This window comes from Taudactylus pleione, unplaced genomic scaffold (genome assembly GCF_031769625.1).
Source record: "Taudactylus pleione unplaced genomic scaffold, aTauple2 ptg000121l, whole genome shotgun sequence".
In the NCBI taxonomy this organism is placed as follows: domain Eukaryota; kingdom Metazoa; phylum Chordata; class Amphibia; order Anura; family Myobatrachidae; genus Taudactylus; species Taudactylus pleione.
Window position 1 is genome coordinate 9,752,464 of NW_028284523.1, and position 17,192 is coordinate 9,769,655.

The 17,192-nt window shown below is 41.7% G+C and overlaps 1 protein-coding gene across 1 annotated transcript in view; it reads left to right on the forward strand.

Annotated features, from left to right (window-relative positions):
• The window catches only part of PREX1 (phosphatidylinositol-3,4,5-trisphosphate dependent Rac exchange factor 1), a 343,823-nt gene that overhangs the window by 318,217 nt on the left and 8,414 nt on the right, over positions 1-17,192 (forward strand). Inside the window, exons 28-35 of the mRNA XM_088472186.1 lie at positions 2,685-2,767; positions 3,721-3,811; positions 4,431-4,559; positions 5,414-5,455; positions 7,878-8,095; positions 11,650-11,749; positions 14,605-14,748; positions 16,813-16,930. Of these exons, the coding sequence (XP_088328312.1) occupies positions 2,685-2,767; positions 3,721-3,811; positions 4,431-4,559; positions 5,414-5,455; positions 7,878-8,095; positions 11,650-11,749; positions 14,605-14,748; positions 16,813-16,930 (925 nt within the window). The remainder of the gene's footprint in view (positions 1-2,684; positions 2,768-3,720; positions 3,812-4,430; positions 4,560-5,413; positions 5,456-7,877; positions 8,096-11,649; positions 11,750-14,604; positions 14,749-16,812; positions 16,931-17,192) is intronic.

Sequence of the window (17,192 nt, forward strand, 5' to 3'; positions counted from 1 at the left end):
GCTGACCGGAGCCCCAGAGGACATCACCGGAGCACCGATCACCGATCCCTGGCTTTAGGTAAGTGAGTTTTTTTTACTATGGATTTTTTAAATATTTTTTTGCAGTGTTCAGCTTGTGATCTATTTAGACCACACAGCTGATCACTGGGTCCCAGCTCTGCTCTGCCAGGAGTCGGGGTACCGGTGGAAACCCTGGATAATGCCATCTCCAGGTGGCGTTGTTATCACAGGGCTTCCCACAGTATTTTTTCACATGTTATTTTTAGTAAATCTGGCCAGATCACATTTACCATAATTGTAATGGGAAATGTGATCTGCTTACTAAAAATATGTGATAATTAGGGTTTGGAGTAGAATTTTACAAATTTTAATCCAATTGCTCTCTAGTAAAATTATGTGAAAATGAAAAATCATGTTAATAAATAAAGCCATAAAAGAGAGATGACCTTATATACAGTAATGTGAGCAATATACATTAAAATATGGTAATAAAGTATATGCATTAATAGCATACTATCTGTGCAGTGGAAGTGATCACAGAAACAATATCTCGAAAACCTCAATTAAAAAGTAAAACTCCACATGCAGTAGTGTAATACAGTCATATAACAGTGTGACAAATATTGTGAACAGCAAATTAGGCTTATGGTAATTCCCGTTACGAGAAATCAGAAGATTGTAGGAATCAGTAGTCCAATGCTCAGCCCAGATTTTCCACCAAAGGAAGATAATACCAGAAATCAGTAGATTGCAGGCATATAGGTGTTAACTGTCCAACAGGCGTCGGTAGTCTAATAATCAGTCCAATTCTCACCAAAGGAGGATAATATGTAAAATTGAAATTAGAAAAGAAGGGATATGGTGTAGTATGTCAGGACAGAGGAGCAGACACGCCTAAAAATAGTAAGTCTTATACCACAAATGAATAAATAAATATCAAATATATCTTTTGGACTTCTCAGCATAATACTCCCTCTTTTGCATCTCACAAGTTCTCTAAAGCATTAAAGAAGTGACACCAAATAGAAAATGATTAGTGTATCTGTAGTGTACCACAGTCAGTTCAGTAATTCCCCAGTATTCATATACTTTATTACTATATATTGTATATTATTGTTCACATTACTATATATGGTTTTTAGGCACCTCCCAAATTTTGTATATCTGATTATTTAATTTATACGTTTCTGAACAAGTTTATTTATGATAAGGCAGCTTCACCCTATTCACTTTTTATTCAATTTGGAGCGAAAAGTCCGTTATCGGTGATAATTTATCGCCGATGACGTCATTTTCACTTATCCCCATATTCAGTTTCAAAGACTTTTCGCTGGTGCGTTAAAGTAATCTGTGTCAATTTTTTAAAAAAAAATTAGCATAGGACACCCCTCAAAAAAGTCTGTGTCAACTTTTTTTTTAAAAATTAGCATAGCACACCCCTAAAAAAGTGGTTTAGTTTTAGGGCAAAAAAAAATAAAGTTGGGGAACAAAGTTAAAAATTGACTCGGGGGTCCCGCCCAAGTATGCGGCAGGTGTTTTCTAGAATGCGGGTGGTTGCAGCAGGTGGATTTTTAAAGAATTTTAAAAAATCACTTTAGGGACTTAAATATATGTTTGCACCCAAATTTGATGGGACTAGTTATTTTAAAAAAAAAATAAAGCTAAATGCTATTCTTTACCACTTCTTCAAAGACACATTTATGCACCTGCTATGGCTGTTTAAAAACCCCAATTATCTTTAGCAGGCCAATTCGGGGGTACCCATAGTGATCCCCCATGTCAGACCATGTTTTTGGGGGTGACAGACTGACTTACTTAAAAGTGACAGGACTTTTCAATACTTACCTTTCCGCCGGGTCCCGTTTTCCCTGATTCCTAATTGAATACGGGGATAAGCGGACACGCGCCCAATACTTTATCCCCTGCAAAAACGGCGATGATGGTGAAAAGTCTGACCTCGGACTTTTCGCTTCAAATTGAATACGGGCCTAAGGGCGGTATCCAATTAGCCCCAAACATTGTTCGGGCGCTAATTGATCCCTGTGATTGGAAAAAAACAGGGATTTTCCGCAGATATCCCCGTTTTTCGCCAATGTTCTTTTGCACCCTATCGTATTATTTCGAACTAAATAATAGGATATATCTCACGAAAACACATGGAGTTCGCAATAAGCTCACAGACCTATGTGTTTTCACCTTTTTTGGGGTGAAAAAATGGCGCTTTGATTATTTTTCGGCACAAGTCAGGTCCCGAAAAATATCCACGATAAGTGCCGGCGTCAAGCGGCACTTCGGGGCTAATAGGATAGTCCCTTCTCGATCAATTAGCAGCGCTACTTTAGCGCTGCTAATTGGATACCCCCCTAATAATTGTACACTAAGCGCTAATACTACCTTAAATAACTTATATCAAATAACATCATTAGTATTTATATATTATTCACCTAGATTAGTCCTTAGCTAGCTAGGCAGTTTATAAAGATTTCTAGTGTGTGAGAGACAGGATTATTTAGATCTATATACACATACAGTAGTGAATAAGATTCATTTTAATCCCTATAGTATGTCTATTTGTACTCCACATAAATTCTGCTACTGGCTACTATTATGCTTGCACTGACACACGGTGGGTGGTCCCTCTGCATTATTTTATGTTTTACTGATTACTATTCATGTGTGATCAGGGGACGAGCTGCCCTGCGATATGCGGATCCCTTCAGACAAACAGGACAAACTGCACGGCTGCCTGGAGCATCTCTTCAACCAGGTAACTGGCACTGCTGTAATATGACACTTACACGAGTGAGCCAGCTATTCCCCAGTAGTATAATTTTCTTCACTCCAGAGTGGCAGCCTGTACCTGATACCTCACACCAGACTGAGGGGTCTATTTACTAAGCAGTGTTGGAAGACAGAGTGAAAAGTGATAAGGTGCCAGCCAATCAGCTCCCAACTGTCATCTCACAGGCTGTGTTTGAAAAATGACAGTTGGGAGCCGATTGGCTGGCACCTTATAACTTTTCACTCTTGTCTCCTAACACTGCTTAGTAAATAGACCCCTGAAAGTTTTACCATAAGGCAGTTGACTCAGTTTATTCAGAAAATATCATCTAGACCGGTGTCCTAATTTCTCAAATAAAAAGTTTTATATGGCATATACAGTAATAGCAGTACATTAATTATTAATTAGTAAATATAACTTATACCAAACTAATCCAAATGGTATTTCCCAAAACATGTAACTACATGTCTTGGTGTAAATATACTCACATTAGGAGGTACTCTGAATAAATGCATAACGCTGCACAGGGTAATTAATATGAACACACACAATTTGGAGGGGCTTGGTAAACATTTACTGGTACATGATGTAAGAATTTTAAAGTGGCCAGTGTTAAGAAACCCAGGTGTAGAGCTCCCTCTGCTGGCTGAGATGAAGACACACCTGCATAGGATGAGACCTCCAAGCTTGTTAAGTGTAAGAATTTCACTAAGCACAATTCATTTCTACTGACTTCCTATTTATGTTAAAGAAAAAGGTTGTCATTTTTTGTACAAAAGGAATTGCATTTGCCATGCTTATGATACATTTATGCAGGCTTTACAATGGTTTCTATCTTGTTATGATATGTTGCAGGGAACCAGGAAGACCTGCATAAATGCACTTACTGAGAGATATGATTCTGTTCTTAGGCATTTCCTTCTTGTTTATCTCTGTAGGTAGATGCTATCATAACACTCCTCAAAGGAAAAATCATGTCTAAGGCCTTTGAAGAGACAAAGCACTTTCCAATGGAACACAGTTTACAAGGTGACTGGCAGCCAAGTAATCAACAATGATTGATTCACTACTGGAATTAGAGTTCCAAAACCACATTCTCATAGTTTGCTACCCCCGTAATTAGAAATGTCCATCTCTGAATGAGACAAGGAAGCCTCACTAAGTGCCCAGAGCATCCTGGCAGCCAACCTGACTCCCATCACCCCTGGAAAGCCCTGATCTGATTGGGTGATAGTCTTCTGCTGACATGAGATTAGGAAGAATCCTCTCTGTGCTGACGCTCACATACTGGAAGTGGCTGGAAAATTGCTGAACTATTTCCCTCTGACTGGACACTTCTCCTTTTAACTGTGTTTTCCTGGTATACAAGAAAACATCAGAAGGGGTATTATGTGGATATTTGTGGAATGGCAGGTACATTGCACAGTTTATACCCAATATTCTGTTATATAAACCCGTGCACCAAATGACTGGGTCCTTGAACCTGACCTGCTTTGTACACTAATGACGCAATAGCAGAATAGACCCATCTATGACCAGCTATTATTGTCTTTTATGACATATTGAATTCAGCGTGTGATCTTTCCTTTTATCTCAGGTTGTGTTCTTAGTGGTAGGATTTCATGTAATCATATATTTTACCTTGCAGAATTCCAGAAGAAGGAAGAGTGGACTATTAAGTGTAGGAGTATGATTCAGATCAGCATTCGAGAAGATCCGTGGAACCTGCCAAACTCCATCAAAACCCTGGTAGAGAGTATCCAGAAATATGTGGAAGGTTCGTATGACTGAGACATGTTAAAGGGACATTATGTAACCTTATCTATGACCCCAAGATGGGCCTTTCAGTGTTTATTTAAATTACTACAGAGTGTGTTCATCACTCGTTTTCTTCCCAACATTCGCTTACAACCAAATGGTTGAAGCCATCATTAGCCACAGCCTTTACAACAGTGGTTTTGGCTAGATGAAGAATATGATAATATAAAATGAAGTTGTGCTGCAGAAACTGATCATATAGGACAAATTGTATACAGATATGTCCTGCCTCATCTATCCTCCCTGCATTATGAGTCGCCCGCCGGCTCCTATGCGATTCGGCCGCACTCAGCGTCTTTTTTGCTGCAAATGCGTCACAAGCAGACTATGCTGATAATAATGATATCCGGCATGTGTATGTTCTGTGTGCGGCAGAGTCAGTAAAATCATCACAATGGAACGTGGTGTAGAAAACAGGTGCTGACACTGTAATGTAGCATTTCCTATACAGATATAGCTGCAGTCACACACAGAACATACACATGCCGCATGTCATATTAATCAGTATAGTCTGCTTGTGTGGCTTATTTGCATTGCATTGCGAATAAGACACATTTGCAGCGAATAAGACGCACAAAAAGATGCACAGCTTGAGTAAACTCGCACAGGACTAGGCACGACTATAAGGGCTGCTTAACACGGTTGCAGAAACAATGATGGAGGACACATCTGTACATCATCAATGTACCTATACATGCTTAGATTGCGCTGTATATATATTGGCTTATGTATGCACTCCAGTCTCTTTCTGTGAAACTAAAATGGAGTTTAAAAGTTTTAATGGTGGTGTATCGTTTTTATTCTGTTTTCCAGATGGGAAGAACCAGCTCCTGTTAGCCTTACTGAAATGCACAGGTAATTTCCATGTTATTTATCTATAATGGGTACAGCCATACTATATCTAGCTGTGCAAATGAAATGCATTATCGGCTAGAACAATCACATTAATTGCAATAACATTATAGTTAACCCCCTGTTAAGATTATGTTCTGATAAGCCATATATTATTACAAACAAATTGCATGAGATTTGTTTATTGTTTAATATATATAGTGCCACCATATTACTCAGCACTCTGTATACAATTATATACATTCACTTCAGTCCCTGCCCCCTTTGGAACTTACAATCTATATTATGAGAGACATACGCTTCAAAATTTATGTTGTTGATAAGCAGCAGTATTCTGGCGTCTGTGTACTGCCACAATTAAAATGCAGCTTAAAGCATATTAACTGTGTCGGCAGCATACCCCAAATTCTCACCACACACGCACATACATGATGATCCATTTTTGTCAGCAGGCAATTGTTAGTATGTTGTATGTTGTTAGTGGGAGGCAACAGGAGAATCAGATCGAGAGGGGAGAAATGCCAGCGCCTGTTGGTGCCCTAACGTAGCAACAATTTGGCGAAAGCAAAGGAATTGCCGTCTCTGCTTGTTAATTATACTGGCACTCTGTCAGTACTGCCGTACATTGTATCTGCTCAGCGTAGTGCAAGCTTACATCACCAGCTGCGGAGCTCAGTCCATAAGCAAACGCAAGGGGGGTTTCCGGTTGCCTAGAAACCCCCCTTTCCAGCCCACACCATGACCACAATAGAAATAATAATATAATAGAATGTTACTAATGCTACATGTTCTTCGCAGTATCACAAGTGAAATAATCAGCACCACCTGTGGATCGTTTAACATGTGCCAGCCTGTAATAAATATACCTGTGCACCAACTAGGAGATCTGCACTGTTAGGGTTGCACTGCTATAGACCATCAATAGAGTAAATTATTAATACTGTATAATAATACACTATCCAGTTTGTAAGGAAAACAATATCTACATATATGTCCAGGGCAGTGCTAGGTTCTTCTGCTGCTCCCCCAGAAGCCCAGACTTGCTCCCGTGATCTGGAATGGTACCCACACAACTTAAATAAAACACTCAGCTCAGACAAGATGGCCCTACTGCCGCATTTAATGGCTTATTGTGATTGCTGGCCCTGTATATGCCGGAATTATGACACACAATACACTTTATATGATGTGTATTAAGGCTGGCACTCGCTTTAAAATCAGGCATTTGGAAACCCCCCTCTAGAAATCCTGCATTTGCCCCTGCAGTCACACTTAGGGCCGAATTTAATTAGAGGCAAAAAATTTTCGCCAATTTGCGCTTTTTGCCTGTTTTCCGCTTTTCACCCTATTCGATTCCTGGACGTTTTCGACTGCACGAAAACTTCATAGGCTAGATATGCGAATAAGTTTCTCCACCCAGAGGCAGGTGAAATGTAGGTACAAAATCTCTATTTTGGGGTACAAATGTGAAGATTTGATTCCCCCCCAATGACTAATAAGGCAAAAAAAAAACTTAACACACCAAAAATGACTTATCATTTTTGGGGCAAAAAATTTAAAAAAGTAGTGAGCCTGGTATTTTGGGTGGCTACAAGGCTGAGACAGGTATTTTTAAGATTGCAGGAGGCTGCAGCAGGTGTATTTTGGAGATTTTTTAAATCTTCACTTTAGTGACACCAAAATATACTAGTACCCATTTAAATGTACCCCAAATTTAACTACGGTACTTATGTTTCACCAAAAACTTTACTTTATATAATTTTTCCACGCTAATGCAAGCATGAATATAACAGCCATTTGACTCAATATAACATCACTAAATACTTGTATTAGGGCTATTAATACTCTTCTATAATGATTCCCAGGGTCAGTGAGGCTTTTTATGGGGTACAGACTGATTTCCCCAAAATATGCTGTCCTTTTCGCTAGTTTCGTTATTCACTACATTTGCCAATCCGCATTTTCGCCTGTTTTGGAATTGAATAGGGAGATTAGCAGGGACACGCATGGCGATATCATTGCATCCAATCAGGCGAATGATGCTAAATCATTGCACTTTTCGCCGATCGCGGGTTTTCGCATGTAATTGAATTTGCCCCTTAATCTGTTCCCACTGCCTGGGCGTTACTAAACTCAGTCCTGCTGCCGGCCTAGTCTTCATTGGCTCCAGATGTTCATTGTCCTGAGTGCCTCAACATGGGAACTGGTGGAGGGAGAGAATGTTCTAACACTGCTGACAAAAGCCAACTTTTTTGCTGTACAGGTATGATTTCCAAAGACAAAAAAATCTGGAAAGTCTTCTATAGTGAATGCAAAACCTTTCACCCATCCCTTCATAATAGTCCTAGAATGGATTTGTAACAGTATATGTATATGGGAGGCAGCTTTGAGGACTATTTGTAATAATAGTCTTTTCTTGTTCTAGATACCGGGCTGCAAGTCAGACGAGATGTAATTTTCTGTCAGACGCTGGTAGCCGCCATCTGCACTTTTACAGAACAGCTCATGGCGGCTCTCAACTACCGATACAACAATAACGGCGAGTACGAGGAGAGCAGCCGGGAGGCAAGCAGGAAGTGGCTGGAGCAGATTGCAGTCACAGGGGTCCTACTTAGCTACCAGTCACTTTTGTCACCCAACGTGGTAAATATCTACCTTCAGAGTACAACTATTTGTTTCACCAAAACACTCTTATTAGGGCAGATTTGCATATTCCCAATTTTAAATTGGAATGTATGTAAATTAGATGAGACTGGTAAGCTCAACCCAAACTTATTGCTTTTTACACAAGAAAATTCTAGCTGTGTCGATCCACAGGAAGGTAAAAAATTTCAGCGAATTGTCTGCTAATGTAACATTACAGAGGGAAAAACAACTGCAACAGTTTTCTGGTTCATAGAAATGGTATTTCCTATAGTAAAATAAATAAATATTATGCATGATTGGATTGCGATTCGGGGGGATTTGGAGGCCAAGTCAACACCTTGAACTTTTTATCATGTTCCTCTAACCATTCCTAAACACTTTTTGCTGAAAGAGGCTACCGTCAGGGAAATATTGTTGCCATAAATGGGTGTACTTGGTCTGCAACGATGTTAGGTAGGTGGTACGTGTCAAAGTGACTTCCATATGAATGCCAGCACCCAAGGTTTCCCAGCAGAGCATTGCCCAGAGCTTCACACTGCCTCCACCGGCTTACCTTCTTTCCATAGTGCATCCTAGTGCCATCTCTTCCCCAGGTAATTAACACATAAGCACCCAGTCATCGACATGAACAAGTGTGATTCATCAGACAAAGCCACCTTCTTCCATTGCCTCATGGTCTAGTTCTGAGGCTCACATGCCCATTGTAGGCACTATCAGCAGTGGACAGGTGTCAGCACGGGCACTATGACTGGTTTGTAGCTACACAGGCCTATATACAGCAAGCTATGTTGCACTGTGTTTTTTGACACCTTTCTATCATAGCCACCCTTAGCTTATTCAGCAATTCATGCTACAGTATCTCTTGTGGGTTCCGACCAGATGGGCTAGCCTTCACTCCCCGGTCGCACCAGTGAGCCTTGTATGCCCCTGATTCTGTCGCTAGTTCACTATTTGTCTTTACTTGGGCCACTTTTGGTAGGTACTGTACTAACCACTGCGTATCAGGAACACCCCACAAGACCTGCCGTTTTGGAGATGCTTTGACCCAGCCATCTAGCCATCGCAATTTGGAATTTGTCAAAGTCGCTCAGATACTTACGCATGCCTATTTTTCCTGCTTCCATTACATCAACTTCAAGAAATTATTGTTCACTTGCTGCCTAATATATCCAACCCTATGAAAGGTGCCATTGTAACGAGACAATATATGTTATTCAGTTCACCTGTCAGTGATTGTAGAATAAAGCGAAAAAAAAAAAAAAAACATTATTGCTTATTCTCCAAAGATATTCTAAAATGGCCTGGACAGATTTGTTTGTACCCAATATAATACATAATAGGATTATATTGATATTTCAAAAAATGTATCTCTTGAAGTAGCATCGCACATGTCTTTAATCTTCTTATCGGTCAATCAGCCTATTTAAATGGAGACAAGGCATCACTCTGCTGTACCATAATAAGCAAAGGAGAGAGTTGTCTTAAGAGAGCAAAAAGAAAAGTATTGACAAGCAGGTTAAAGGTAAAAGGCTATAAGACTATCGTCAAGCAGCTTGATGTTCCTTGTGCCTACAGTTGCAAATATTGTTAAGATGTTTAAAGTGCATGGGACTGTAGTCAACCTAACTGCACGCGGCCACAAGAGGTAAATCGACCCCAAATTAAACAGAAGGATAGAGAGAATTGGTAGAAAAAGAACTAAGGAAAACGTCCAAAGAGATACAAGTTGAACTCCAAGGTACGTCAGTGTCTGATCGAGTCATCTAATGCTTTTTGAGCGCCATGGAAGAAGACTCCACTTTTGAAAAAATAACTTAGAAAGTTTTCTAAATTTCTTATTGACAAGCCACAATGCTTCTTGTAGAATGTTCATATAAGTCAAAACCGAATCTTTTTGACAGGTCACATCAGCTCTATGCTCACAGACAAAAAACAAAACAAAACACCATACTAACTGTGAAACATGAAGACTTGGTTATGCTATGGGGCTGCTGTGCTGAGTCTGCCACAGGGTGCTTTGAATCTGTGCAGGGCACAATGAAACCTCAACACTATCAAGGCATTCTAGAGCGAAACATTCCACCCAGTGTCAGAAAGCTTTGTCTCAGTCGCCAATCATGGGTCCCCCAACAGGATCAGGGGCGGCTTCAGGTGCTGCTGCGCCCTGTGCGGAGATGGGCCCCCGACGCCCCCTCACCTTGCGCATGTCCGAAACAGGGGGCGTGACCTAATTGTTATAGGCCACGCCCCCAAGTACCGCTAATTGGGGACATGCCCCTATGCCATGCCCAGGGGCGTCTTAAGAGAGGAGGGGGGTCGTGTGCACTCTTCGTGCAGGAGCCCCCTCCTCTCTCCCCGGTGGCCGGCGCTCTACTAATGCTCCGGTAGCTGGCCAGCCAGCCGCATCAGTAGATGCCCGGAGTCTACTGTGCATGCGCAGAACACTGGAAAAAATGGCTGCGGTGGCCATTTTCCGGTGTTCTGAGCAGCGCTGACACCCGACGCTGGACCACAGACAGGTAGGTTTAAACTAATATGGGTGCAGGGTGTGCGGGGGTCCGTGTACCCGCACACACTGCACCCATTATAGATACGCCACTGGCCACTCCTCTCATTCAACGTCAGGCTGGGGGCGAGCCCAGCACTCCTTCAGTAGCTGGGCTGCCCCCAGCCCTCTCACTGCACTGAATGGATGCACGGCATCCATTCCTCTTCTCCGGGGCCACACAGATTCGGCGGTGGGGGTGCCCAACCTCCCAATCACCCGCGGGCCACTTCAACCCGTGGGTGGAACAGTGGCGCAGTGCCCGAAAAACTGGACTGTCCCGCTGAAAATCGGCATTGTTGGGAGGGGATGCGCCCCATATGGGGTGGCGCCCCCTGTTCGACCACACTTATCCAACATGCCACGATCCAACCCACACAGCTAAAAGCACCCAAAAATGGATAAGAACAGAAGACTGGATTATTCTAAAGTGACAGTCTATGGAAAGAGCTGTAACATGCGGCTTGGAAAAGGCACCTGTCAAACCTGAGACAGCTGGAGCAGTTTGCTCAGGAAGAGAGGACAAACTACCTGTTGACAGGAGCAGAAGTCTCATTAAGAGCTACAGAAATAACTTGATTGAAGTGATTGCCTCTAAAGGTTGTGCAACAAAATATTAGGTTAAGGGTCCCATCGTTTTTGTCCATTTTCATTTGTGTTGTAATTTAAAATATTCTGTTGAATCAAAACTCAAGTGCAAAGTCTGATTTTTATTAAATATGGAATAAACAATGATGGTGATGGATTTCAGTTACTTCTGTCAGTTTCATGTAATTCTAGAGATTTCCCCTTGACTATGTCAAATCACAGGAAATGTAACTGTTTCCGCTCAACAGTAACCATTTTAGCCAAGTGGATTGAATCCCTGTCCACAGGATGTAAGAAAGAGGTAATGTAGGTCTGCAGGGTACTGAGGTGGTGGTTGGGAGAGAAGCAAAGGAAGAATTCATAGAACTTAAAGTGTATAAATCCAGTATGTCAAATATTCCACACTTTTGTGTTACAGAAAGAAGAAAGGGTCATGTTGGAAGATATAAAAGCGACACTTCAAGATCTGGATAAAGTGGTGTTTTACTTCAAGCAAATGGATGAAACACTCGTAGCAAGTAAGATGTTACAATAGCTTACTGGCCGATCATACAGATCAGCCAGCTTATGACAGTGTAGTGAAGACGTGGCACTATAGTCAGGTGAATGCATACAGAATATATATATATATATATATATATATATATATATATATATAAAGCTTATGTTTGTAATTAACAATATAACTGGCAAAGCAGTCGGGAAGCCGACGGACGAAATCCCGGCGTCTCAACTGTCTAATCCCGGCAAGGCACTATAATGACAGGCTTCGAATTCCCGACGCCTGTCATTAGACCTATGCCAAGGGCCCGACACCCGGCTTACCGATCGAAGGTAAGCCGGGCGCGGACAGCCGCATTGGGTGTTAGGTTAGGGACTCCTGGGAGGAACTTAGGGTTAGGCACCCCCCACCCGGGAGGTTAGGGTTAGGCACTTGGGGGGGGGGGGGGGGGGGTTTGGGAGGTTAGGGTTAGGCACCCCTAAAGGAGGGCTAGGGGGTAAAAAAACAGGTTAGTTAATACTTACCTTTTGTAGCTTTGTGATTTTCACCCCTGTTGGGCTTCCGCTGTCGGGATCATACTGATTCCATGCGGCCGGCGGTAAATCATACTGATTCCCATAATTGAGTCTCACTACACTGTGCAAATGTCCAATGTGGGCCAGGTCCCTTGCAGTTATTATAGTAGGCTGTGACTTAAGCCTCAGTCCTGAGCTGTGGATCATTTACAAGAGCGAAGGCCATACACATACACTGATGGAGACACAGTACCAGCTCTGTCAGCTGCAGCTGAACAGTTCTTTGAAACCAAAAGGTTATTTCCTATATCCACTGACAGACCTCTTGTGTCTCTACCCGCTGAGTCCTATGTTATGGATATTGCATTATAGTTTGTCCGTGGTAATGTAAAGGATCAAAGTAAGTCCTTAAAATGTTTCTTTTCTTCAAGCAATTGCTTTAGAGGGGAATGGATGAGGATATAGGAAACAGCCTATTGATCTCACGGGTCCTTAATTGAGGCTGACACAACTATTACTGTGTCTCCATCTTGTTATCACTTCATTCTTACATGTGATGTGCCACTGCTTCTTGTACATGTTCCGGAGCACTCCACATATGTAGCGTGAGCAGAGAATGAATATGTCAGTGGAATTTTGACAAAAGCTGCAAAAAAACACTGCTTTTTTTTTTACTATGAAAAAAGTTACCAGTCCTCAGAAATAAGGTGCCAGTACTCACCTAAAGTTACAATTTGATCCATGATGTATAGTAACTTTCCCCAGAGCCATAGCAGGGCACTTCCGAACCCAGTGCTGACCCGACACATGCAGTCACAAAGAGGTGGCTGGGTTGGGAACAGCCAGGTAGCGGGACCCGGGAACGTCCTTGGGACGCATTGCTGATCACCTCTCTAACCTGCAGAGTACCATGTCAGGCACCTCACAAGTGAAGAAGGGTATCATTAGGGCAGCAACAGTGCCGCACCCTCTGTCTTGCGCACCGATCGCACGCCGCTTACAACAGCTCAGGCTTCCACACTCTAGATTAAGTGTTCATATCCTTATTTTAGAATTTCTGAAATGTTTTCACTGCTTTCTTCTTGTTTCTGAAACTAGTTGTAAAAATTGGAAATTACCCCCCCCCCCCCCCCCATAAAAAAAAGGGTGTTCGCATTGCGCACTGATGAGTACCACCAGAATAAAAGCACAGGTGAAAAGACACTACATTTAGCATACATATTAGCAGCTTATCAGCCAAGGAGAAAAAGGATCATGGGGCCTAATTCAGACCCGCTCGCAAGCGGGTCGATGTTGGCCCAGTACGCATGCGCACGACCGAGGTGGCTCCGTCGTGCGCATGCGCGAGACCCGGATAGCGACGGGCAAGCCATCGCTATGGGTCTCGCTACAAAGGGGGCGTGCTGTCGATGGTGAGTGACAGCATGCCCCCTTTGGTGGGTGTGCCGGGGGCGTGGCTGGCCAGACGTAGGCGTTCCCATGGGCCTACCGTCTGGGACCGGCCCCACTGACATCACAAGTGATGTCAGTGGGAGTGCTTTCGGCTCTGATAGAGCCAAAAGCACTCCAAGGCTTGCGGCAACGAGACCTTACCACAAGGGTCTCGTCGCAAGCCCGATGGTCGCGATGGTCTTGACCATCGCGACCATCTTCCTGGCCGCTCGCTATAGCTGTGGGTGGTCACCCACAGCTATACGAGCGGCCAGGAGGCCACACTAAAAATTCAGAAGGATGGCCCTGATTCAGAGCGAGCGCTCTGTCAGAGCGTCCGGCTCTGAATCAGGGCCATGATCCGTTAACTAACTATACACAAACTATATAAAAAGATTAATAAGTTATTAAAGGACGTGGCCAGTTTACCTGACAGCCGTCATGTAATACTTGGGTAGAGGACATACTGATCTTCACATCAATATGTGCATCTGGCTCCTGGTTTAGCAACACGGGCTGCTTGCAGAGTGGGTTATGTGGTAGCTGATTGGATGGATAGAGCTAAATAGCAGGTTTTTTGCGAAGTGTGCACCCACTTTAATTTAAAAATTGTCAGTACACACAAAAAAAGAATACTCCACCAAAGAAAAGTGCGCTTCAAGATCAAGACCAGGTCATTTGGATAAAGAAATAAGATAAAGGGTAGAGCTCTGAAGATTGGTTCCTCTTACTATGTTGTTTCAGTAGAAGAAATAGTCATGTTATACATTCTACTCTGAATTTTAGAAATATTGAAACAATCCCACTTGTTTACCACCCATCTCATTTCACTCGTGTGACTGTAACTGGCCTGTGAATATTGTGTACAGGTGACTGCATTACTAGTACTATAGTAGGTTGATTGTTGTTCTGTATTCTCTTTCAGACACAGCAGTTTTCCATCACATAGAAGGCTGCCGACAGTCCCTCAAAGTCATCTTTTACTTGGACAGTTTTCATTTCTCAAAATTACCAACCAGATTTGAACATGGGGGTTGTTTAAAGCTTCAGTCTGTGCTATTCACAAAAGGTATTGCTTGCGTGCTCAGCTTCAGATCCTGCTTAGGGGGTGTGGTTGCCCTATTCTAATATACTGATAGCTTGTGATCTTCAGCTCCTCGTCCCCTCTCTGGCTGGGAGGAAATGAAGGGGGGAGAGCACAAATAAAATAAAAAATAGCTGTGACTACGTATATAAATTGCAGTTCATTCAACAACATTGCGGGAACCCTCGTGCAGCCTTAAGACAGACCCCCAAAGGTAAACTGTGTCAAAAAAAAGTTTAAAAATATTCGGGACACCACAAAAAAATTGTTTAATTTTGGGGGTAAAAAAAATGAAAAATAGGGGAACAAAGTGCCAAACTATTTAAATTAATTCAGGTCGGGTCCCCATGTATGCGGCAGGTGTTTTCTTCACTGCGGGGACAAGCGGCAGGTGCAATTTTCTAAAAATAACTTTAGGGATGTAAAAAAAATGCTTACCCCCATTTTCATGTACCCCAAATTTGATAATTATTTTTTGGGGGAAAATAACTAATCCTAAGTGCTATTCTTTACCACTTCTTCATAGCCGCAAAATAGTACCTTGCGCGGCTATTAAAAACACTGACTTCCTTCAGCAGGCAAAAATGGGGGTACCCATAGTGATCGCTCATGTCTGAACATCTTTAGGAGGGTCCCAGGCATATTTCCCGAAATTTCAAGTTTTTTTTTCGTAAATGGGGTGAAAGGTAATTTTAAAAAAATAGGGATAATTTTTCAATTATCAATAGCAGGTGAAAAAAAGTGCAGGTTTGGTGTTTAGTGGTGCAGGCTTAAAAAAAATTAAATAAATAAAAATCGGGACACCCCAAAAAAATTATTTTAAATTTTGGGGCGAAAAAAAAAAGTGAAATCAAAATGCTAAACTAACTAAATTAATTGTGGTGGGGTCCCCAAGTATGTGGCAGGTGTTTTTTTCATTGCGCAGGGTAGCGGCAGATGTATTTTTGAAGAATTTAAAAAATTACCTTTAGGGACTTAAAAAATATGCTTACCCCCATTTTCATGTACCCCAAATTTGATGGGACCACTTTCAAAAAAAAAAACCTAAGTGCTCTTCTGCATCACTTCTTTAATGTCGGGAAAAATAACCACCTGCCGTATCTATTTAAAAAGTCGACTTTCTTCTGCAGGTAAAAACGGGGACACTCATAGTGATCCCCAAAGTCTGGACATCTTTAGGGGGGTCCTACAATTTTTTCCCGAAAAATCCCATATTTTTTCGCCGATCCAAGTTTCGCCTGTTCCCGATTTCACCTACTTTGGAATTGAATACGGGGAATAGTGGGCACGCGCGCGATACTTTTCCGCCTGGAAAACAGGCGAAGGAGGCGAAAAGTCTGGACTTTTCGCCTCAAATTGAATACGGGCCTATGGTGGAGAAAGTAATTTATTAGTCTCTACTACCTATCATATGCTGTATGTTAATACACATAAGTTCAATACATGTTACCCGTGATAAATATTCTGATAATGTTTAAACAGTTCTAAGATAATTAATACTAAAGAAACGCTCAATGTGTGAGTTTCTGTCGGCGCTTATAGTCATTTTTTTTTTAAATTAAGCAAATATACAATATTAGTTTAACAGTGTGTATGCATTATCAAATAATATTTTACTACTTGTATTAAAATACAAATGAGAACATGTTGGTATCCAATCTCATGGCATGATGCAGTCCTATGGGCAACTGAGGGACTCGGAATATTTTCATACATATGATCTGGTTTTCACATTTTCACCAAATAAGGGGAAAATCTAAAAGCCATATGCTGGCTGTGGAGTTAATATAAAGCTGATGTAAACATACAAAGCTGCTATAACAAATAGATGATACTACTGACTTATTTTTGTACTTAAATGGACTGAGTGAGGTAAGTTTTGTCTAAATATATTGCACAGTTTTAAGTTTTTGTGCGAAAAGCCTCAGATTAATATAAAAATATATAATATTTAATATGTTTCATACCATTAATGTTTACTTTATCTTAAAAAAAAATATTTAATTTAGAAATGTGTTTGAAAATTAAAAATATATTTTGTAATTGCAGCTATTCAGAGTCTAGAAGGTCCGTGTCAACCTGGAACGAATGTGACAATGGAGGAGATCCAACAACAGATTAACCAGATTTCTCTGGAGAAAGTGCAGAATTACTATCGCAAACTCCGGTACATGAAACTAGTAATGGATCTGGCGCGTGCATGAGAGGGCTGTGATAGTGTTTAGTGTAGGAGAGGTTGTCGTTGGGGAGAATGCAGGAGAGAACAGTTGGAGGGAGTGGATGTGCAGGAAGGTGAGGTAGCAGGTGATATTCTTTTCAAGACTCAGAGAGGAGGATGCAGGAAGGGCATTGGAAGGAGCAGGTAGCGCAATAGTAGAAGAAGGTGGTGTTCAATAAAGTGCAGAAGTAGGATGTGCCAAGGAGGGTGG